This window comes from Dasypus novemcinctus, chromosome 11 (assembly GCF_030445035.2).
Source record: "Dasypus novemcinctus isolate mDasNov1 chromosome 11, mDasNov1.1.hap2, whole genome shotgun sequence".
NCBI lineage: Eukaryota > Metazoa > Chordata > Mammalia > Cingulata > Dasypodidae > Dasypus > Dasypus novemcinctus.
The window spans coordinates 102,752,830-102,778,499 of NC_080683.1; the positions used below are offsets into that span (position 1 = coordinate 102,752,830).

A 25,670-nucleotide genomic window follows, 5' to 3' on the forward strand; every position below is an offset into this window, starting at 1 on the left:
AAAATACTTAATTTCTTATTTTTTATCCCCCTTCCAAAAATGTAAGATTCATAAAGGCAAAAACTTTATTTTGTTCATGACTTTTTCGCCAATGCTTAGTATACTACTTGGAACATAGAAGATGACAGTAAATACAGATCGAATATATAAATGGGGCTGTTTCACACCAGTTACCACTTCAAACTTTCAGCTTCATTGCTATAATAGTTTTAGGCAAATAACCACAGTTCCTATTCTAGTGAAAAGATCTAGATCATTTCAGTCTAAGAAACTTAATTCTCCAGTTTTTTTATATTATTCTTTTTCCTATTTATCATTTAATCTGTCTCATTTCCAAAAATAAATTTTCCACCCATATTCTTTATCATATATGCAGAACCTACTTCATCAGTCAACCATTTTTCTTTACATCTTCATCTCTCCATCTCTACTGGACATTCTCCTCTAGCCTCTATGTTCAATTGTCTTCTAAGCTCACAAATTATTCCCTGCATATGACTCTTGTCTCATTCCCTTCTCTTTGTTCCATGAACTTCAATCTCTGAAGCAGAGTGGCACTTCAAGGCCGGACCATTGGCCTAATTCATACCCAATAGTGCTCATAGTTTTAATTATTACCTTAAAATGAACATTTTTAGCCCCTTCATTTCACATGAAGTAAGACCACATTGCCAATTGCTTTCTGGATCAGAGAAGATGTTTCTCAAATAGCTCACTACCTCAGATACTACTTGTTACTAACTGATCTCAGAATATTTTCTTACAAAACCTGCTGTTTCTTATATTTACTACTCTGGTAAAGACTAACACCATTTTACCATTCACTCAGAATAGAAAACTTGACTTATTAAAGGTTTCCTCTTTTATAAGCACTTTGAAGGCAGAGCCTATATCACATTCACCATTGTATATTCCACAGGGCCAAACACAGCGTCTTCAATCCATGGTCAATGATTTGAATTAATTGAATAATTCATTAGAATTTCATTTTAATTTATCTACTGACTTTTTACCTCTAACTCTTTGCATTAATTTTTAAGTATTTTCTCTTCGTGTATGTGTTCTTAACTTTACCCTCTAAATGGTACCGTTTCACATAAAACGTAAATATCTTACAACTGTATAAGTCCATTACACCCTCTCCTCAACCTTTAAAAAACAGTTATCATATGTTTTAAATTGCCTATGTTATAAATTCCAAAACACAATTTTAAAAGTTTAGCTTTAAAAAACTATAGGCAATTTAAAGAAATTAAGAGAAAAAGCAATATTTTTATGTATCATTTCTGGTGCTCTTCATTCCTCTCTCAATATCTGGAGTTTCCATTTCATATGAAATGTTAGAAGCAGGAGAATTAGAGTGCCTGTTAAGGGAAAATTAATAGGTTATTTTAACACCATGATAAAGTGGAAAATTTTCAAAAAGAAAGCATTTAATGAAAATATGACTTTGGGACTATGGCCCATCCAAAATGATGGCCCATCCACTAAATGTAAGGGAGGAAGACATAAAAGTGGTTCATGTATTATGTTCATAAGCCAATTCTTTAGAACAGTTTGGTGTGACGTTGCTGATGTGCTAATCATCTCCTGAGGCAGGTGAGTCTCTGTAAAAGAGTTCTTTTTGTTTTGTTTTTGCTTTTGTTTTTACTTTTAAAACAAAACATGGCTTTCCTTTAGGTGAGATTAAAATAAGAAAGCAATATATCTAAGTTTTCTATAAAATTTTTAAAAATTGTTTTTCCTCACAAAAGTTTCTGGAATAGTTTCCACATTAATCATCACATTTAAGGAAGAGAATTACATTGCATAATTAGAACATGAAGACCAAATTATTTTCAATTTTGATTCATTACCTGGGGGAGTTCCAACAAGATGGCGTACCTGAGAATCAGGGCCCTCGGTGGGGGTGGAGGGGATGATGACAACTTTGATTTCCTAGGATTTTCAAAAATCCTCAGCCTGTGCCATGTCAGCATTATAGTTCCATTCCTATTAAAATGGATAAGAAGGGTTTCTACTAAATAAATTATTTTCCTACATTTTTTGAAAAGCAGTAGGATTCTTTAAGGATTGTGGCTAAAAAATAGTTTTACCTGATTTTGAGAAATGAATTTCTTCCTCTGTGTGTGTATGTGAGAGAGAAAACACATATCCCATTCCTAAGCCCCAACTATGTTTGTAGGAAATACTGTTAGATAATAAAAATATTTCATTTTAACAGCAAGCCCTGGAAAGGAAATTCAGTGTCTCTTAAAGCATTCATTTCTTTGACCTGGTAATTCAGCTTTTCGTGAGGAAAAACATATCCAAAATTCGTAACAGAAGTGTTTGTTCTTAGGGACTAGAATTCATTTCATTTGTAAAATCGTGTTCTTTTAAGGAGGCCAGTTTCTCTGAATAATCTGGTGATGAGAGCATTAAAGAGATGCTGAGGTAACAACTAAACTCACAAATGATTTGGCTAAAGGAAGAGGGAATCTGCACTAGCACATTTCCTGCATTGAATTTTTACCCTCCAAAGTTACCAGACATTGTATGTCCTCCCATGGTCCACTGGGTGGACTGTGGGAGAGTGTGGGCTATGGTGTGGACCATTGACTATGAGGTGCAGCGGTGCTCAGAGATGTATTCACCAAATGCAATGAATGTCTCATGGTGAAGGAGGAGATTGTTGTTATGGGGGAAGGAGTGAGGTGAGGGGGGTGGGGGGTATATGGGGACCTCACATTTTTTGAATGTAACATTAAAAAAATAAATAAAGACAAAAAATAAAAATTTTTTAAAAATTGATAGAAAGTGTTTAAAGACTGCCAGTGTTTCCTATCCCTTTTTATACTGTCTTTCAGCTAGAACTGAGAATCAGCATGCCATTGTTGAGAAGACCTGATTTTAAATTCCAGTTCTGCCATTTAGCTGCAAACTAACCTTGTGTTTCTTAACATCCTTGGGCCTGGTGTTCCTTAACTGCTTGTTAGGGCGATGACGTGAGACAGTGTCTGGTACATACTGGGTAGTCAAATAAATAAGCTTACATCAATAAATGATATTTGAAAACTGCCCATCTCATTATAGATGCTTGAAAATATTGGAGTTCTTTTCCTTTGGACTGACATAAAACAAAATTAGATGATGCAATACCATAGTTCCAGATGATTTCTGCAGGATTCAGATTCTTCTCTGATCCGTGAGGCACAGCTTCTGGGACGAGAATTACATTAGCATTTATTGAACAGTTTTTTTCTTGAAATAATGCAGGCAAAACTCACGTGTATAATAATCCTTTTTTTTTTTAATTTCTAACAGCCTTATCCTTATTTTTGTTTGGCAAACATCATCTGTGCAAATAATCACAATCGATTCAAATATCCTGCAAGATTTACAGGTGAAAAATTATTGATTATATTTTACAAAAGAAAACTGAAGCACAAAGTAGTGACCACAGCTACTCAGTGGTAGAAAAAACTTGTTTATAATTCTAAATCCAGTGCTAGCTTTCAAACTGCTACTGTTCTAGAAGTTTCCAGTGTTTATTGGAAGTGACCTTAACTATTATATGTATATAGAGACTGGGAAACAGAAGTGGGTGCCTTAAAAAATCCATAATTTCATACATAAATTAACATTGGCAATTTTTTAAACTTTATTTCTCAAGAAGTTTTAGGTTACAGAAAAGTTACATTGAAAATACAGGGGATTCCCATATATCCCACCCCCTCCCTCTCTCACATTTTCCCCTATTAATGACATCTTTAATTAGTGTGGTACATTTGTTACCATTGATGAACAAATATTGAAGCATTGTTCTAACCATGGTCTATAGCGTACATTATGGTTTATACTTTGCACTGCACAATTTTATAGATTTTGACAAAATGTATAATGGCCCCTAACCATCACTGCAATATCATGCAGAACAATTCCCATGTACCCAAAATGCCCCATGTTATACCTATTCTTACCTTTTCCTCCCCTTAGACCCTCTGGTGACCGCTGCCTTTATAGCAATGATACAAGTTTTTCCATTACTAGAATAAGTCTACTTTGGCCCATAGTTGCATTCCCTCCTTGTTCGTTCATTCCTAAATCTTGAGGATTTGGGCATAGTGATGCCCACTCTGCTTCCAGTTGAGAGGAAGCTTAGATCCCATGGGGGAGATGGATGGAACTGTCTTGCTTGCAGTTGTAGATTCTCTCTGTTTTGGGGGATGGTTGTTGTCCATTATCATCCTTTTGTTAGTTGTCCTGGGCAATTCTGGTGAACTGGAGAGTAAGTGTTGGCTGCAACTCTGCTGAGATTCAGAGCTCAACCTGCATATGAACAGACCAAGATTTAAGTCTCTGGGAAGTATATTTAATGGGTATAATGCTAATTATAGGTTCAAATAAAAGGAGTAGAAGAATTACATGTAAGGAAATTATAAATAAGTCTAACTCTGTTACATTGGGTAGATATATTATATATTCCAAGGTAAGGCTCACTAACTGGGTGCCAATTTCCTGGGGTTGTCTGCCCTGAACATTGGCTATTGCTACACTATACATTTAATAAACTAAGATTAAGGGTTTGAAGATCATGCAGTCTATTGGGCTGCCTCCTATGGAATGCTAAGTTTTTTTAGCTGTGTGTATGGTCAAGTTAAATTTATTAGTCTCTGATAAAATAACGAGCTCAAAAGCTTGAAGGGGTTTTCACAAAATAAAAATAAATGAGTAAAGCCAATTGAGGTTCCAAAAGATATTCTCTTAACTCCTGCTAAAGAAAACTAGCAACAATTTGCCAGAGGGAACAAAAACCAGATTAGAATCTGTCTCCACAGAGGTAGTCAACTTCAAAATCTTGATAAAATAAATGGCGATACTTAGGGTTGCTATTTAAGTAAAAGCTTTTTTTTCCCTTCTCTCTTTACAAATCCTGTTTGTGGGTTAGCTCTAAAACAGTGCTTCTCAGCTTTGGCTACACATACCTGGGGAGCTTTCAGACCATGCAGAGGCTAGACTTTCACTCCCAGAGATACTAATGTAATTGATACGGAAGCCTACCGGACTTCAGGAGTTTTCAAAAACTGGTAGGTGATTCCAAAATTGGAAAAACCACTTCTCTGAGGTAATCACTTTGAGAATATACTGACGGAATTCCAGGTTAACAGGATACTAATATGCAGAAAGTATATCCTAAATTTCAGGAATTATATTATGTGTTTTACATAGTGTATCACCATATTTGGATTGTCACGGATAAAATGTAATTTATTGGCACTTGTAATTAAAATGTCTATGGGATACAGGCACAGCTGAATTCAAAATCTTAAATCAGGGAGTGGATGTGGATGTGGTTCAAGTGGTTGAGCGCCCACCTCCCACAGGAGAGGTCCCATGTGCCTCCTGAAGAAACAAAAAACAAACAATAAGCAAAACAAATAAAAATTTAAAAAACCAACTCAGGGAAGCTGATTGGCTCAGTGGTTGAGCACCAGCTTCCCACAAAGGTAGTCATAGGTTCAATCCCCAACCCTAGTACCTCAGGGGGAAAAAATTAAGTGATGTAATCAGTGTCTCCCTTCTCTCCCAATTTCAGCTCCATTATAAGACTAGGTTTCCCTCAGAGTTGGAGATAAATCAGCAGCTCTTAATCCTACATTCTTCTCACATTTGGATAAAAAAGAGCAGAGCAAGGGATTTTTACCCCAAGACTCTGTGCAAAACTTCCATTTGGTAAATCTTAGCTCTTTCATTTCATCTTTATTTGAGGGGAGGTAGTTGCTTAAAGTTTAGCCATTAGGAAATAACTGGTTAGTTTGATAATACCAAATCGTTGGACAAGAAGCAGTGGTACATCAAAGGTATTTTTCAAAATCCTTGAACAGCTTACCTCACTTTACTTTTTACTATTTAAATTTATTATGAAAGGAGAAAAGAACTGATTTTCCTGGAGCACCTAGTTTGCACTGCAGATCCTTTATATTTTTTTGGTCTCACAGAAAGTCTTGAAAGTATTATCCACCTTTCACAGAGAGGGAGAGTAGGGTTAATTAACTTGGCAAAATCCCACAGTTCGAAATCATCATGTGTAAGATTCAAATGGTCTGCATCATTCCAAAGCTTCTATTCTTTTTATTGCAACAGATTGTCTTCTTTAAAAAAAAGAATTGTAACTAGATTTACTTGATTTGTGTTACCACTTGAAAATAATAAGGGAATATTCTTTGCTTCTTACATGAATATCTCAAGAGAAAGTAATCGTACAAAGCCCGAACTAAGTATGAATACAGGAAATGAGGTAAAAGCAGAGACGAGAAGCTAGATTTCACAGATTATATTCATGTAGCTCTTTCTGAATCTGCTGGAAACATTATGATTAACTCTGAATTCGTGAAATTCTGAAACTTCTGACAAAATGTGTAGTAAATGAATCACAGAGATGGCATATTACCTTATCAATATATCAGATACCTGAGTTGTCTCAACTTTATGCACCAGAGATTCATGGACCAAAGGATCAGCATTTACATATCCAAGTTTGTAAATCAATCTATTTAACACACATTTAAAGATGCATTAAATATCCAGGAAATCCATTTAGAGAAATGACTCATGCCTCCTTAAATGCTTCCCATACTTAAATAGTAGTCTAAAGGAGGAATTCACAGTTACTAAGCCAACTGATAGCTTTCTTCTTATGCTATGAAATGCAGTATTTCCAAAAGTGTGCTAGATAACTTCAGGGATATATATCCAGGTAGTTGCAATTCTTTCCTTTCAATTTAATATTTATTTTTAGGGCCCCACATACAACTATTCAGGCTATGTCCTTCCCCAAGGCACCTGCCTGGAGGGGTAAGTGGGAGCCTTAGTTTTGCTTTCTAAGTCCTGTGCCTTCATTCCGAGCTAAGCCAGGCCAGACCCCTTCCTGAGGAGAGAATTCTTTTTTCCTAATTTTACAAAAGAGACTCTGTTGTGCAAGGAAAAGCATAAAAAGTACCTAAAACAGCACATCAAATAATGCCATGAATTTCCATTTTAAAAGAAATTATTAAAAGGTGTTGATATCAAGAAAAAAGTTGAGAAACTGGCACAAGTGGTAATAAGGCAAATGAAGGAAGGAAATTATGCAAATAATTGGAATTTGGGAATCACTGGTATTGGAGAAAGGCCATGTGTTTTGGATTAAGACAAGTATGAGTTTGCCCATCCATGCTGTCTTCCAAGATGGTGTAGACTCAAAGTCCCAGGCACTTGTGTATCAGCCTCAAGAGGTGGCTGGTTGGTCCACTTCTGCTCAGTGCCCCTTATTCCCAGTTTTCATTTAGCACACCTCACTCATTACCTCACAACCCTCACAGTGACTGTCCAGAGAGTGCGTGTGTACACACACTTATAAACACTCATGCCCTTTGACATTCTCATGTATCTCATACTCACACTTACTCAACACATTAACATACACACACACTCATATATACTTACACACACACTCAATGTCACACACTCATACATTCTCACACTCTCACTTATACTCACACCATTAACACACACTCTTACACACATACACACTGATATACTCACACTCACATAGACTGACATACACTTTCACGACTACTCTCTTATACCCACACACATGTGTGCACAACATTGTAGCCTCACCATTTCCTAAGCATTTCCTCTCTAAACTCCTTTGTGCCTTTCCCTGCAATTCCCTCTTACATCTGTCCCTGCTTATATTTTCTCTGTTATGCCAGGTCTATTAAAATATCACCTCTACTTTTTAGCCTTTCATAATAACTAAACCAGATATGACCCTAACTTTATTTTTTTTTTGTAGCTTCCCTGAGGTTATAACCACACTCTGCCTTATGATGATGTAATTAGTTGTGTTCTTTAATTGAATATCAGATTGCAAAGTCTTTGAAAGCTAAAATCATGTTTTATCATTTCATCCTTCACAGTGATGGCCTTCATTATGTTGAAGACCTATAACCTTAGTTAACTTTCATGAAATAGTTAAGCCCTTTCAGGTTCCAAGGAGACAAGACATATTTAGATACCATTGATGACCTGGGATGGATAAGTTAATCATATACATCACATTTTATCTGAACCTGTTGTGTTCAACATGGAAGAGACAGAGGCTCTAACTCCTTCTGTTGATCCTTGTCTAGGAAACAGTTTATATGTCTATTCCAATTAGCTGTGGGCAGGAATTTGGGGTCACAAGTTCAGCTTTCCTCAAAAGTGGGCTCTGGCAAAGGCAGACCCTTTGAGCATAATGGACTTCTCTCCAATACCTTCCTTGAGCCTTCTGTTTCCAGGCCTCATTCAACAGTACATTGTTTCATAAGGTCAGCTTCAAGGCATTGAATTCAGTTGAGTTGCATATTTTTGTAAAGGACAGAAATATAAACTTATAGGCATATCTTTATAAAATACCCATATGAATATTACTACAAAGAAGATACGGCCTGTGACTCAAATTTCACCTTACGAAGACTGTCTGCATCCTCCAGATACACCAGCTCCATGTCACACATGAGCACAGGTAATTGAGCTGAGCACGTGCAGTCTCTTTTCCAAACTTGTCCATCAAATATATCACTCCTCATGGAAGCTGGGGAGGGGATGGTGGCCCTAAATGAGGACGAATGAAATGGAAATTCTTTCTTATCCCTGAAAACTTAGAGAGTAGTAAATAAGTACTTTTTCTTTTGCCCTAACCTATTGAGTCTAAGAATTAAGCCCCAGGAATGTAATTATCCCCTACACGGATGGAGTTCAGGAGTCAACCAGAAGATTCCTTCTACCTTAAGGGGATTTCTGCTCTGAAAGTCAACTTGTGCACTTTTAGTTATTTTCCTGGGACATTGAAAGGCAGAGTAGCTTTTGTTCTAGAAGCCTCTGAAATGATTTCTATCAGAAACCACTAGCCCCAAAATTCATACTCAATCCTATTTCCCATCTCAAATTACATCCCCCAAAAAAGAGCATTTCAAGAATTTTTTTCTTATTTGTTTTGGCCTGTGGGGAGGAATAATTGTATCCATGTGCACAGAAGAAATATTGTTTTCTATTTACATCAAGGAAAAAATAAGGACCCTGGAGCTTAAGAGAAATAAAACTATACCTACACATGGTCATTAATCTAATTGAACACAAGTTTCTTATTCAAATCTTTTAGCTTATCTTTGTTTATAGTTTAAATATGATATACATCAAAACTTTCCAATATGAAGATATTTCAAAAATAACATACTTTTCAGAAATCCACTTTAGGCCAAAACAAAAACAAAAAATAAATGTCAAACTAAGTTATAAAGAGAGAGAGCTCATCTGCCCACAAAAACTTCTTTATAATGTTTTATAAGTACACAAACACTAAAAACATGACAATTTAGAAGCTATACTAGATACTTGTCATGTCTGAGTGATGCATATCCCATAGTTGGTTATTGACTATATTTAGACGCTAAATTCTATGGGTCATGGAGAGCAGCTGGGGTCAATAAAGCTGTGAGACCCAGGATCTGAAGCCAGACCATGATGGCAGGAAGTTATAGGCAGAAAGTCAGCTAATGTAAGAGGAAACTGCACACAGGTCCATGTACAGATTCCATGTATAAGTCTGGGGTCCTGGGTTATAGTGGAGAGAGGTTTAGAGCAGGGTAAGTAAGCCAAGATGTGTGTTTTTACAAGTATTGGTGTTTACAAGTACGCACAGGCAATTGCAGGTTCCAAGCATCCAGGCAGAGGTCACGATGGGGGGGTGGGAGAATGTGGACAAGGGAGAAAGTGGAGTAGCCAGAGAACAGAACCCTGGGCAAGGACTCTGTAAAAGAAGTCAAGACTGCTCTTTGCAATGGTAGGGCGTATTTAAAGTGGCCAGGGAAGGGTTCTCCTGACTGCTAGGATTAAAGGCAAGATTCTTCAGATGCAAAGTATTGTATATCATCAGAAATCTGATTATTTCAAGATCCTATAGAGCTTTACTGCTTAGACCAATTTCATTGTTATTAAAACTCCCAATTCCCGTTTTATGTCTCTGATACTCAAGTACCTGGAAAGAGGTGGCCACCATCTCCTTTGCATTGGGGAGAAAGCAATTTCTATGAATTATAGTAGCTCCTTCAAAACTTGCCTGAACATGAAATGTTTTTATTCTTTCCTCTTCTCTTATCCTCAGTGATCCCAGTCTCACTTATCTCTCTTTATGGAGAATGACATAACATCAAATTATACAGTTAATAACAACCTAAAGCTCGAATCCATGCTAAGTGACAATAAAGTACCAGGGAAAATTAATTACTGCATTATAGAGTAAAAGGAGTGAGATGTGTCAAGTATGAATTTAGCCTTAGGATCTGCAATAAAATTTGGTTCTTCGATAAATGATTTTTTTAAAAGTTACTCAAAATCATGTAACAAAATTCTGTAATAGCAAGTAGGCTTTTTAAATGTTCTAACTATATTAACTTCTTCAATTGCTTGAGTTTTTGTAGGAATCTTTTCAGATTCATTGTGTAAATTCAAGTAGCTCCCTTGGTTCTGGCTGTGAACAATCACTGATTGGTGAAAAATTATTGAAATTGCTCCTTTTCACAGGAGTGTTTAAGTGATTTTGATACTCCTAAGGAGATTCTCAAAGTACTGTGATGCTGAGAATTTATATATAATCTTTGTCAAATACAGCATAGTGCAGTATTTAAGTGCTAAAAGGAGTAGTTGTCAGAGTATGCAGGTTAACAGTTGAGGATAAGCTAGTCATTTGTAGATTTAAAATTGTAGTGCATTTTCAGAGATACTTTATATGAACTAGATAGACTGATAGGCTCTGAAGTTTATATTTCCCTTTTATTTAAGTGGTGTTGAGTAAACTTAGGCAACAGAAAATTATACCATATGGGATCTTGAGTCTCTCTCTACTCAAAATCACATAACTATTTTTAAAGAAGGGATTGTGCAAGTTGTAGGGCCTTCCACTCTTAGGAGAAACCCTTCTCTGGGCTCCATGATCAGCAATCACCCAACCTTTGCTTAAACACCACTGGCTACAGGAATTGACAACTTTGCAACACCACGCCTTCTCTTTGGAGGCACCTCTGATCCTTGAGGCTGATCTGCCTTGCCTTCCAGCTCAATTCATCAGCTTTAAATCTCCCACTAACTCCCTGGAGTTAGCTATAAAGAATGAGTCTGAGCCCCCTGCCTTTGACAGTCCTTCAATGATTTGAAGGCAGTTATGAGGATTCCTCTTATTTCTTTTTCTCCAGATAATTCAACCCTAATTTTCTTAAGGTTTCTTTTTTTCCCCCCTTCTTTATTTTCCTTTAAATGTTACATTCAAAAAATATGAGGTCCCCATGTTACCCCCCCACCCCACCCACCCCACCCCTCTCACATCAACAACCTCTTCCATCATTGCAGCACAGCCACTGTACCTGGGGAACACATTCTGAAGCACCGCTGTACCACATGGACAGTGGTTCACATTGTAGTCCACACTCTCCCCCAGTCCACCCAGTGGGCCACGACAGGACACACAATGTCCACCATCTGTCCCTGCAGTACCACCTAGGACAACTCAAGTTTTCTTATAGGACATAATCCACAACAATGGTCCACATCCAAAATGACACAGATTCAGAATGCAGTTTTACCAGTGTCTTGTTTTCAAAATACAAACCCCAAAACAAACCATCTGATCAGACAACTTTAAAAGATTCCTTAAGTGTGTGAGAAGATTAGGGGTAACATGATTCCATATGTCCATTGCAGCAAATCAGCTGGCTATTTTATTATTCCTTCATTTAGGCAGCATAATGAAGTCCACCTGTAACTTAAAATCATACTACAATGTTTCTCCCTCTAAGTAAGTTCCAATTTCATATTGCACATGTTAACGTATGTATAAATTCAAGAGGCTCCTTCATTTATGGCTGGAATGACCATTTTTGGGTGGATAATTGTTAAGCTATTCATTTTCAAAAGACTGCTCAGGTCATTTTTGATACTCCTAAGAAAAGAATCATGAAAAATAAAGAAAAACTATTCTGATGCCTTTCTGTAGGCAAAATGAAGAGAGGAAGAGTTGAAAGAAAGCAGTTATTTTTTTTTTGTCAAAACACATATATATAGCAGAAAATTTCCCATTTTACCTCTCTCCTATTAATTCCATTCACAGTTTTGTCAATTTTATGCTACCATCTTCACCAACTATTAGAAAAACCTTTTTCATGGCCCCAGACAGAAACTCTGTACCCATTAAGTGCTAATTCCCCATTCCCCAGGCTCCCTGATACACACACACACACACACACACACACACCTGCCCCTGGTATCCTATAATCTACTTTCTGTCTCTATAAATTTGATTATTCTAGATATTTCAGAAAGTACTTTTTAAAAAATAAGAGCTGAGCTGTGACTGCTGATGTTGCAATATCAGCACCATTACTAGACTGAACTACAGCTTTTCCACCAATCCCACTCTTACCTTCATCTTTCTACAGCTGCAGCAAAATGTCTGAATTATTTGTTTCTGCCTATGGACCCTCCCTCTCCCTTCATACTTCTTGGAAGAATAGCCTCTCTTCCTGAAGGAGGCCAAGTTTCCAAATGCTCAACAAATATAAAATCTAGGAAGGGTATTTTTTCTTGTTTCTTAGTATTTTCTTCTAGACTGGGACTTTTCCACCAAGAAGCCTTTGGCCTTGTGCGTTACAAAAGCTGCAAAGAGCTCTTTGGAAGCAATCCAAATGAAATAGGTACATAGACTTAAAGCTGTTTTATTTAGACTTAGAGGTTTATTTATATTTGTCTCCACAAATTCTAAGCAGTATTGATCTATGTACTCGCCTGGATAAAAAGAGACAAGAGACAAATCTTACCACTTAAAAAAAAATGCTCTCATGAGAATAAAGCACAACTGAAATATCTTTAGAAGCTTCTTCATCCAAATTCATGACAAATATAACTCTACTGTAAATGCAAGGTACAACCAATTTTGGATTAGAGTTGGCAAACCACCTATAAGGACATGTCAAGGTCTTTTGTAGTGTTGGGTTCATTTCTGAACAGTATTGGAAAATTTGGGAATTAATTGTGTGAATTATATGGCTGGCATTCTTTATTCTAGTACATTCTTCTGAAGAGACCCTGCAGAATACCAAATGTGGTGGTTTGGCAAGGATTAATAGGTGACCAAGGGAATTTCCTTGAGAGGCAACAAGATCCAGTGGAAAAGCTTGAAGTCAGACAAAAATAAGCTTAAAATTTAGGTTCATCCCCTTAATACAAATAACCCCATGAAATATTTAGCTTTTCTCAGCCTCTTTGTTTCTTCTGTTAAGTAAAAATACTAACCCTTACATCTAATGGTTGTTGTAGCACATACCCAGTAATAACTACATAGCTTTCTTTTCCTTTTTGCAGTATACATTGTCTCAAATTTAAAAGCAAGCTACAGAATTTTTAATGGACTAGGAAAATAATGCTTTCATCTTCAAAATGAGTGAAAATGACTGTTTATTAAGTCTATTATCAATAACATTAACACTTGTTCATCTCTATCCTGCCACCATTTTTGGCATTTTCCCATGAATTGTTCTCTTCAAGAGAACTAAAAGGAAGTAGAACTTTATTAACAGCTCTAGGAACAGATTTGACCAGGAGGCATTTTGAACTATGGATCAAAATGAGATGGGGTTCCTAATTCAAGTCTGTTGACAAGTTAAACTCTTTGGAGCCAAGGCACAGATGCTATCCAAGTCAGAAGTTCTGACTTCGGAAAATGATACTGTGGGCTGTGCATTTAGGTTCCCAAATGACTAGAAATAATATCGGGTAATTAGGAGTACATTCAAATGTCTCCAAGCCTTCAATAGTGTCAGCAACTCTGTGCCTCAACACTGATTAAAAGTCCACATAAATATGTCTTTAACAAAAGGAAAGCCTGGCCTTCAGATGAGAGCTTAAGTGGCAGTAACATCTTCTCTTGACATTGCTAGCCTGTGCTTTGCCTCACCAGGCCCCCAGAGCGAATGCAGATCACTTTTCAAAGCTCTAAGACTGGAAAAGGAACACTGATGAGATGGGGAAAGATACCTGCAGGGAGGGAGCAAATGGGAAAGTGAGAAAACAGCAGGAAAACTGCCTGAAGAGGTTTCAGTACATAGAAAACTATAAAGTCAGTGAAAGGTTGATCTTTCATTATTGTAACTAGCTGAGAAAATTCTGCCTCTAGCATCTGCTAGTAAGGGTGTGAAACAGAAGAGAAGACTCATTTTACCAAACTTAGTACCCACTCATAGCTGATGAGTCCTAACTTCAGAAGTAAAAAAAAAAATTAAGTTTTGAGCCTGGAGCTTCGATTAACTTTTGCATAACATGGAGACAACCTTATTGGATCTTTTCTTTTCTCTTTCCTCCCTCCCTCCCCCCTCCCTCTTTCCCTCCCTCCCTTCCCTTTTTCTTCCCTTACCTTCTTCCTTTCTTTCATTCATATCTTTCAGAACACCACAAGGATCACTTTAAAACAAAATTCTTTGGATTCTAGATGCAGACTTTCTCCTCAAGCTGAGAGTGAATAAGCAGTTCTTGAGCAGGAACAGAAAACTAGTGGGGCTTTACACAGCCCTTTGCCCTAGAAAGCAATCAACCAATTTTTAATGTTTTATAAAGAAGTCTTGGGTATAACATTTTGAGGTTGTAAAAGAAATGGAATTAATCTGGGCAAGTTTCTTAGAAAGGGTAACCCAAAGTATTATTTAAATGAGGAGAAATATACAGCATGTTCATATAAGGTATTGAGGTTATCAAACATTTGCAGTAGTTGCCACAATTCTCAGGACATAGCAAGTATGGACCAGGTATGGGAAAACACAGAACATTTATATGGACTAAGATGGCCATAAAGATAAATTTATAAAGTGAAATAATGGCCTTTCTTGGAACATAGATAAAAGAAATCTGTTTTCAGGCAAGAACCAAGAAACATATTATCAAAGAACTTTTTAACATTTGTATATTACTTTATATTTTGTTTTTTTAAATTATAGGGTGCCAATGCCATCAGACCTTTCTCATCCTTTTTTATAGCAATGTTGTGATGATTTTCATATTCACAGAATATTTTTTACATTCTAGTGGAAGATTTTCTAAAATCTCTTCTTGAATAACTAATGACAGAAACCAGGAACTGGAGTTAATCCTAGAAACGAGGTCATATTGAGTTATGATCAGTAATCAGCCAAATCCCCAAAGTACCCATAGCTGAAGACTCTAGAAGAAAGTAGGAGCATGAGTATATGTTTGATATTCCATCTACTTCTCCTTAGTTCACCATGTAGCAGAACTAATCATATCTTTGGATTTTTGAAGTTGGCAGATATGAAATTCCTTATATTCTCGGCTGTGTTTCTGCATGTCTGACATTCATCCAACCTGTTAAAGTGCATCTGTAGTTGTGCTTATCTTCTCAAAACCATATTTTCTCTGCTCCTTCTTCCTGGCATCCTGTGAATTATGATTTTGCTTCCACTGATTTTCATCCAGTACCAGGAAAAATTTAGCATTGGGGTTTTTATATTTGGAAGCCAATTTGCATAGATCATTGCATATATTAACAGAAAAAGCAACTATAATTACAGTTAAAATAATAAGTTCACCAGTAGGGACTAGTAATGAATAATAATAATTTTTGAGAACTTTTTAGGAATTTTTACAAAGTAGTATCCAAATGTAGATCTTGGCAGTATTGTTGGCACTGTGCTTTCTGATGATGCAAACTAATCCTCGACAGTCAGTCACTGTCATTTAAACCATGAATGTTAGTTGTAAATAAACAAGAGTTTATGGGGGAAAAAGTGATTCTTGGTGTCAGATACAGCCTTCACTATCCCAGTTTCTTCAGCCTCAGCCAATGAGAGGATCTCTTTCACCACAGGGCTTCCTATCTATTTCTATCAGTCCTAGAGACTAAATGTTTATGCTTTTATTAGGATAAACATTTTGACCTCTCAGGGTATTTCTTCAGTTCAAGTTTGCTTGTTTGAATTAAATATATTTGCTTGGCATTTCCCAGGTATCATCACCGAAAATTTTTTTTAAGGTAAGGAGACTGTTCATTTTACTCCATTCTTACTCTGGGTGTATTGAAATCAGTGGCCCTAGTGGTGCCTCCCTCACCTCATGTGAAACTCAGGAGAAGAGTCTGGGCTGGTCAAGTCCTTGAATTTCTAGCTCTGTGTTGATCACCTCCAGGATGACTGTTGTTTCATAAGCACCTGTCCTGTCTTTGCACTCCATCCCCCAATCCTGTGGAAGACTTGATCATATTTATTGAGTTGCCTCTTGCTTATGTGTGACAGTGACAGTGTCCTGTGGATGATTAAAAAAAATCTCTATAAGCCAGGGTTTCTTGGTCTGGCATTAGTTCCTTCCCCAGTCTAGCCACAACTTATCCATCCAAAGCTATTAAATATTTTACACGACTCCTTCTACAAACCTCCTAGCTCATAAAAATAAGAAGACTCATTGGTCCTTAAATATGCAAGTAGTCAGTCCTTGTTCTAAAATATTGATTATATGGTCCACTCTACCTAAAAATGATCTTCTTCTCCCAGACTGTGAGCCCATCTGAGCCCGGCCCTCCCTTCAGTTCCCAGGCCAAGTCCCCAACCTCTGTAAGAATGCCCACCAGAGATTACTGGGCTCACACCCCCTGAATTCCTATGGAAGTTCAACACTACTCATTAGAAATTATGAAATGCTTCCTCTCTAATTATTGTGTATCTTTATTTCTTGTTTCCCAAAAGGGACAGTAAGCCCCATAGTGCTAGGGACGGCATCTTATACCACTTATTTGCATGTGATATCTAAATAATTAGTATTTTGCTTATAGCCTTTTGGCCATATACTAAGACATACACACTCTAGCCTTTCAGATATTAACTATCCAGGAAAGGGAGAGATTAATTTTCTTTATTATTATTCTTTATTATTATTATTATTTCTGGAATAGAAAACTCCAGAAATCTAAGACAATATTTCAGATTTTAAACTGCGACTGAGAACTTTTCACTCTCACCCTCCACCTTCTAATCTCTGCACCATAGCCTCCACTGCCTACTATCCTAACAGCCATACGTGTGTTTGCTCCTCTGCAATGCCGCAGCCTATGAAAGTCAATTTGAGATTTAATGAAATTCAGAGAGGTTACCGGTATCATTGTTTTCTCATTTACATGTCAGCCTCTTCTTATCAAATCCTCATTATTTGTTGAGCAATTAGTTTTCTTGCATTGACCTGAATACATGCAGCCCCTCCCATGAAACCACATTTTAGTGCTAATGACAGCTTTCACATAAAACTCGAGACCCTGTTGTTTTGAAAAATGACATGACTAATACGGTGTCCTTTAATCTGAACATTTTGAAGACTTACTAGAAGAGCTGAATGAATATATTGACATGATATTTTTTGTCACTATACTGAAATGTACATATAATTATGAAAATTGAGATTTAATAATTTTTGTATAATTCTGAGATTCTGAGCCATTAGGTATGTTCTTTTCCCCACAAATTCTTCTAGAGTGAACAAGATTTGCCTTGTAGCTTTCCATTTTATTTTGTGCTGTCAAGACTTCTTGTCTCACACAAGTTTTTATCATTTTGGGCTCAAAATTATAAAATAAACTGAAATTAAATAAACTATTGATTCCGATGGAGCACATCAAACTCAAACAATTTCTGTTACAACCAATAATTTGTATATTATGGTTAAAATACTGCACATACATAGAAAGACTTTCTGTTTAAATGTCTACAAGAAAATAAATGAGTATGAGATAGTGTCAGACATCTTCCAGGTAAAGGCAGCTGGGTGAACATAGGCACTATCTTCTATTTAATCCCCAAACCCCGCCAGAGTGATATTAAAGAATAAATAGTGATAATCCCATAAATACAAAGAGAACAGCAGAGTGAAAATGTGGACAAAAGTTGTCAACAAATTTTGGATGATAGGAAGTAGATAGGGGATTGGCAAGTGACTTAGCAGAGTAGAAAATTCAAAAATGTGTGAACATGCAGAAGTTTTCAGTGTATGGATTTGGCCTATGTAAAAGCCTCCGAAGTCAGGATTCAGAGGTAGAAGGGGTTAACGAGGTGCGATTCTGAAAATGGAAGGGGCTGTGTAAGATGGGGATTGAATAAGCAGTTCATGGAGCAGTTCAACACCCCCCCCCCCCCAGGCTCTTCCTTCTGTCTACACCACCCCTGCACAGGGGAGACGCTGGAGGCATGGCAAGGCATCCGCTAAGTTTCTGAACACAGGAGCATTGAATTACAAGCTGCCTACTCTGTGGGAAGATCATCAAGTTCCTTTCCAGTTCAGAATGCCGTAGTCTTGTGCCAAGCCCAAGAGGAGATTAGAAGACCCAGAGCAAAGCCCTATAAAACCAGTCACTGTGATGACACTGTGATGACAGTGAGAGCCACTGCATGGACATGTTGGATAGAGTATACAAGGCATGGAACTGTGCAACACAGTGAACTCTATGGTGGAAGCTGGACTGTGCTTGACAGTACAAAGAGGAGTGTTCTCTCGTGAGCTTTAACAAATGTACAATACTAATAATGTGGTGTTAATAATACAGGGTATGTAGAAAAATGTACCAAGTGTAGGCTATGGACCATAGTTAGTGGTAACCATCTGCTCATGTTCTCTCATAACCTGTACCAAATGTTCCACAGCAATGTCCAGTTTGGCAGAGGGGTGGCATATGGGAATTCTGCACATGCTGCATGACTGTTTTGTAAGATCACAACATCCTGACTGTGAGTGCTCTTCCCCTTCTTTGTTCTGGTCACTCTTGCACTTTATTCAGGAGTCTGTTCAAATACAAAATACCCAGAGACATATTTCCTTACCATTACATCTAAAATAGTTTTACCATCCCCCAACCACTCAATTCTTGGTCACTCTATTATGTCTTTACCTGGATTTATTTTTCTCTGGTACATTTATTTCTACACAGACATTTTTGTACATTTGTATATTTACTGTCCATCTACCTCCTCCCAGAATGACCCTCATAAGGACGGAAATATTGCCTATGACACATAGTAGAGCCTTGCTAATTACTTTTAATATTATTTATTTATTTAGATATGTATGTATTTATTTAGTGAAAATAAAAAAGCTTGGATAAACCAAAAACAATGTTAGAAATACAATTTTAAAATAACTATAACAACTCAGAGAATTAAGAAAAGTTATAGTCAAGAAAGGATTCCAAAAATTAGCTGTATAAGAGTAACAAATAGAGAAAATCATTCACTTTTAGAAGTAAAAAATATTAAAGAAAAAGTTCAATATAAGATTTGGAAGATTTGGGAAAGAATATCTCCCAGAGAGTAAAGAAAAAGAATAGTGGGAAATTAAAGACAAGGAAGTAGGGATTCAATTCTGGAAGTCAAGTGTCTGATTAATGTGACTTCCTCTAGCAACAAAGTGGAGAGGAGGGAAAATTCAAGATATAATGCAAAGATGGAAAGAAAGGGCTCATGGATTGAAAGGCCCACCAGGTGTTCTATAAAATAAATGTAAAAGAAAGCTACCAAGATAATGCCTTATGGAATTTTGGTACCTGAAACTAAAAAGATTTTCTCCATCAATACTCAAAATTTAATGTGAAAGCAAAACAAGTTGTAGAATATATACATGATTTAAAACCTAAAAAATAGAATTTCATGTTATTGATGAATACATAACATATTTAGCAAAACTATAAAACCTTTCATGAGAATATTAATACCAAAAGCATGATAGTAGTTGTCTGTGGGTAGAGAGAGAAGAAATGGAGGTGTAGAGAGGGGGCATCATTGATGCGTATAAAGTTCAACTGGAAAAATGATTTCAAGCAAATATAATGTAAAAATATTTAGTGAATCTGGGTGGCAAGTATAATGATATCGTTACAATATCCTCTTTACTCCTCCAAGATTTTAAAACTATTTCACAACTTAAAACAAAAAGATTCAAGGGAGAGAAACACACACAACAGAGAGACGGAGAGAGAGCAAGCCAGCGAGAGCAAGAGAGAGAGAGAAAGAGAACAAGTTATATAAAAATATAAAAAAATTCTGGAAACTAAATATCAGTCTGCTTAACAGTAATAATGACTCTAGAAGATAATGGAGAAGAGTCTACACAATTCTGAAGGAAAGTGATCTTCAACTAAGAAGTATATATCTAGTCAAAATATCTGTCAATTAATATAAAAGTAGCATTAAAAAATCCTGTCAGGCTTTAAATCATTCACTTGTTCTTAAGAAGCTAGGAAGTGATGAACTCTGCAAAGCAAGAGAAAAAACTACATAAGAGAACGACACAAGATCCAGGTAACTTTGGTTCCAACATAAGAGGGAACTAATGATGCTAAGTGAAGTCCCCTGGCCAATTCTGTACATGAAGCACATACAGTCTGATGGGGGCAGAAGCAGGCCAGAGGTCCCCTGAACAAGGGCAGACAAACAAACAACAAAGTAATTGATTGATTCTGAAGTGTTGGGCCATGTAGAAATTCCACATTGATTAGTCAGTTTATGAGGAATCAATGTTAGAAAAATATGCAACAAAACTGTTATGGAATTATTAATTGCAGGGAAAACAAAAATTTATACAAGAAGGACTTGCCATCATAATTCACTGCTTGGCTCAGCCATAAAAATATTTATACACTCATACATTTTCACAATACTGATATAACCAAACTTTAGAGAAACTTACACGAAATGATGGAGGAGAGAAAAAGAAATGTGTGGTCCAAGAGTGCTAATTCACACCTTCCATAATAGAAATCAATAAAGTTTAAATGATAAATGTATAAATGTCAATATGAGCATAGTATTTACAAAACACAATGCTTAAAGAAACAGTTTAAATTATTCAAAGTGGTTGCCTTTCAACAGAGTAGTAGGAGGTGGAAAAACCTGTAGCCAAGGAATGTTATTTTTGGTTATTAGCTTTATGATACTTGTAATTTTTTAAAACTAAGTGCAATTAGTATTATCGACAACAACAAAAAGTGGTATGAAAAGCAAAGTAATAAATCGATGAGATAATAAAGCATAGAATTTGTCATCCAAACAATGAGGCTCAAATGATCTTAGAAATTTTAGGTCACTGTATTGGAAAGAAGAACTGAAGACAGCTCTGCTGTCTGTTAAATTGAGCACAACTCTATGCCAGTGTCCTTGAAAATGTCTGGAAAAATGCAATTTTTAGACACCACCCAATATACAGTAATTATTTAATAGAGAAATAGCTACAAATTTTTAAATTGCAATAAGAGACTAGTGTTAGGAAAAGAAAAAAAAATGTCTTTCTTGGATGTTTGGTGTGCTTCATATTTTTAAAATAAGTTCTGTGTTCCAATTGTGTCTAGTTAATTGCCAGCAAGTCAGTGTTGAATTGAGTGCTCACATGAGGCACCTACTTATGTCTTGACTTCCTGGTGCACTAGCTCCCATCCTCATTTTTTGGCTCTTATTCTTCAGCTTTGTTTTAATGACAGACATGGATTATCATGACAGACCTCTTCTTTTGGTAATTAGTTAGGATACAAATAATTAGTACATAAATGAATACTTCTCATCATGACAGTCTGATGGACAGCAAACTGAACTTGCACCATTTCTGAAGGTGTCTGTGCAATGGGGATGACTAGCCATCTTGGTGTGCCCCAAACTGAGGGATTTCCCAGGACATTGCTAAATCCAGGACAGTCCCAGACATACTGGGACCATGACCTATCTGAGCAAGTGCTATTTCTTATTGCCAGACACTGCCAGCTATTTGGGCTCTGGTCCCTGGTTGCCCAGACAAACTCATGAATACTTGTTTTATGCTAGAAACAAATCTTCCCTCAACAGCTGAGGAGCAACAAGGAAGTGAACAAGCTCTCAATCATAGAAAGTTCACCTTATCATTCTCTCAGGGGGAACCTCATGATGGGTCATGACTTCCCATGAGAGAGGGAGGTTCACTTAGACTCACAAGGACCACGAACTATATACATAAGATTTTACTAGCTATTAGAGAATCGGGCTGTGTTCTTGCTGGTTTGTACAAGACTGTCAGACCTTATGACTCATTCTTGTTTTGGTGACCCTGTTGAACCTTCTTCTTCTTTCTTGTATGCATCAGTGATTTCTTCAGTTTGCTTTGGTAACCCACACACTGAAGGTGCAATATTTTTAGAAGGAAGGAAAAATTCCTTCCTTTCTTATGACTGTCTCTGCAAACCCATCTGTGAATCTGGCTCTTTTGCAGGTACTGGATAAAATACACAGCAGGCATCCTAGTTTTGTGATTGCTCTTAGATAATAAAATGTCATTTGAAGTCACTGTACACCCCCAAAGAGTCTCTGGTCAGAAATTAATATGTCTGCTTGTCATAATAAAAAAATCCAAATTTCATTAAATTTAAACTTCTTCTTTCCCATAAGAAAGAGTTGTGTGCTCCATGGTCAACTTTTGTCTTTATTCTACTGGTCTATAGTATAATATCTCACAATTAGTATCTGAAATTTCAGGCCCCTTGATGACTGGGGATACAAAAGGGAGAGGAGATAAAGGGACAGGAATGTTCTTAAAGATACTGCCAGAATTTGGTGGATGTTTTAGTTTCCTAGGCTGCTGAAAGCAGATACCATGAAATGGGCTGGCTCAAACAGTGGCAATTTATTAACTTAACAGTTTTTGGCCCAGAAATTGTCCAAATCAAGGCATCATCTAGACAATGCTCTCTTCCTGAAGACTGGCTGCCGCCAATCCTTGGCTCCACTGCCCATGACAAGGCACATGGCAGAGTCTACTGCTGGTCTTTCCCTTCTCTTTGGGTTTTGTTAATTGAAGCTTCTTGCTTCTGTGGCTTTTTTTTCTCTCTCTCTTTCTGCATTTATACCATTTATAAAGAACTCCAGTAAGAGGATGAAGACTCATCCTGACTGAGGTGGGTCACACCTGAACTGAAGTAGCCTCCTCAAAATGTACTACTTACAATGGGTCCACACCCACAGGAATGGATTAAATTTAAAACATACCTTTCTGGGGTATACACAGCTTCAAACCACCACAGTAGGCAATGAAATTGACTCCTTCGTAAGACACTCCTCTGGGCTTTTTGGGGACCCCAAAGTGCTTTAAATATCTCACCTATAGGTGCATTACCTGGTTGGGCATCTCCCTACTTGTTCTCTTGCATTCTCTCCCCTCCTGGGCTCTTGGAATATGAGGCAGTACCAACTCAGCCATCATCCCACCACCAGCTGGTCTCCTGGGAAAGTACTGAGGAAAACCCCACGTTGGTTCTCAGTCATCATGATCCACATTTGCTCTCCAGGATAATTATCTCAGACCTATGATTTGTGTCAATCCAGTTTCCTTCCAAATGTGACCTACTTTTGGGCACCACTTCACAGGTAGTCCCATCTACAGGCTTATCTTGAGATTTATCAGGCCAGGGTCCGAAACTAGTCTGCTGTCTCCCCCAAGTACCAAAGGATGCTTTGAAGCCTTTCTCACTAGGTTTGAGGAGAGGAGAAAGCAACCCCTGACCCCACCCTGAGGAGATGACACTCACAGCATGGCTCTCTCCAATGGAACCTCCTTCCAGCCTCCAATTTCCCTGGCCTCTTCAACTATTTCATAGGTTCAGTGTGAATGAGTGGATCAGGGTCAAACCAACTGAGTCAAGACATTTTTCTACACTGTCATTGTGACTGAATTAGTTCCATTTTCGACCATTGACCCCCTCTTAGAAGCCAGCTACCCCCATGACTTACTGTATAATAGGATGTAATTTATGTGTTTCCTTGCCATTCCCTTCCTGAAGGTATTGTCCATATGTTATTGATAGCTCCACATTTATGTATGTGATTGCAAGCTCCCTGTGAGTGCAGAAACTATACTTTTACCCATTTATAGTTCTACATCACCTAATATGATGATTCTCATGTGAAGAGTTGCTTGATTATCTGCACCCTCCGCAAGTTTTCTAATGATATTTCCTAAGAAGTATTATGCCCAATGTTACAGTAAGAATTGACATAATTGAAGTCACTGATTTGCTAAAATAATAGGAAGGAAAAAATCAATTAATATTATTGACTATTAAATAAGGGTATTAAAAATTTTAGCATTAGCTATAGCATAAGGTTAAATGTTACTGAACTAAAGGATAGCTTTAGTATTTAAAATATGCAAAAAGTGAATATTCTGAGGGAAATGAAATGTATAACAGATTTATACAGGGATAAAATTCACTTCATAAATTTGTTTCAATTATTTCCTTTGTGATATTTACAAATCCCAAGAGGTAAGTACTCCTCAATAGTACAATTAATGTAAGTCATTGATAGGTTTTCTAATAAAACATTTTTCTTTGTATTACTATAGTCAGGCAATCATTCCGAAGTAGAATTCAAAGACATATAATTTATAGTTGAAACTGATATTTTTACTTAAGATGTTTCCTTTCTACCTGTAAATACAATATGGAAAGGGAAATTTTAAAACTCACATTTCCAAATGGTAAACTCAAAGCAAATCAGTCTCAAATAAGTTAACATTTAAAAATTTATTTCTCATCCATATAAATTGCCTTCTTGCAGGAAACAGACCTTATCCTGACTTTTAACATTTCAATGCACCGATCTTGGTGGATGGAAAATGGACCAGGATGCATGGTGACATCAGTTACACCCGCCCCAGACTGGGCCCCAGAGGACCATCGCTACATCACGGTCTCAGGGTGTTTTCTGGAATACCAGTACATAGAAGTTGCTCATAGTTCCCTCCAGATTGTCCTCGCAGTAAGTGTTGACAGCCAACCACTCCTTCTAGTACTACTGGAATTGTATTATTGCTGTACAAATTAAGTGCCCAAAATGGATCTGCGGTAAAGGGTGACCCTTTGGCTTTTTCCTGGTTAATGCCACTTTTAATAGGAATTTTTCAGGTTAAACCATGCCATCCTCTGGATTGAGTGGGCTGCTTTTCTTTGGCAATCAGTAAATAGACTTTAGAATCTTTAGAATTTTACATATGAAGTCCAACCAGTCATGATTTGAATGTTTTGGCTTTTGGCTTTTCCAGTGATTCTGGAGGAAAATCAGATGGTTTTCACAGCTGTCATTCACCAATACCCCAATTTATCAGACCTCAGTATATACTTATTTTATCTCTAGCACTTCTTTCTGGCTATGCTGCTAGTCCTGGGGATAATCTCCATTTTCTCTATCTCCTTCTTTTTTAGATTTCCTCTAGAAACTATCCATCACCTGTGTAGTCCTCTTCCACCTATTTTTGTCAGAACATTTCCATAGATTCTACATTTACTCTATACTACCATGCTTCCATTTTACATGGTACTATGCAGATGAAGAATCTTCCCTCTCTGGAAGGGCAGTATGAATTCTAAGTAACATATGCTATGTTATATAAAACATATTACTTTCATTGTATCACTATGACAAAGAGATAAACACACCTTCTTTTCAAGAAAAAATTTTACTGAGGCTAAATACAGAGTTTTGTGGATTTATAATAGTTAAGGACATTTTTTTATACCTGTATCAATGTTATGCAGATTCTACATAGCAACAAATTAT

At 36.9% G+C, this 25,670-nt stretch overlaps 1 protein-coding gene across 3 annotated transcripts in view; it reads left to right on the forward strand.

Moving 5' to 3' along the window:
• Positions 1-25,670, forward strand: part of NKAIN2 (sodium/potassium transporting ATPase interacting 2) — a 1,086,452-nt gene that overhangs the window by 893,069 nt on the left and 167,713 nt on the right. For all 3 annotated transcript variants that reach the window (XR_001119140.3, XR_011650129.1, XM_071218647.1), the window contains one exon: positions 24,672-24,872. Coding sequence is in view for 1 of the 3 variants with exons in the window: in XM_071218647.1 (XP_071074748.1) it covers positions 24,672-24,872 (201 nt within the window). In the remaining 2 variants the exon portion in view is untranslated. The remainder of the gene's footprint in view (positions 1-24,671; positions 24,873-25,670) is intronic.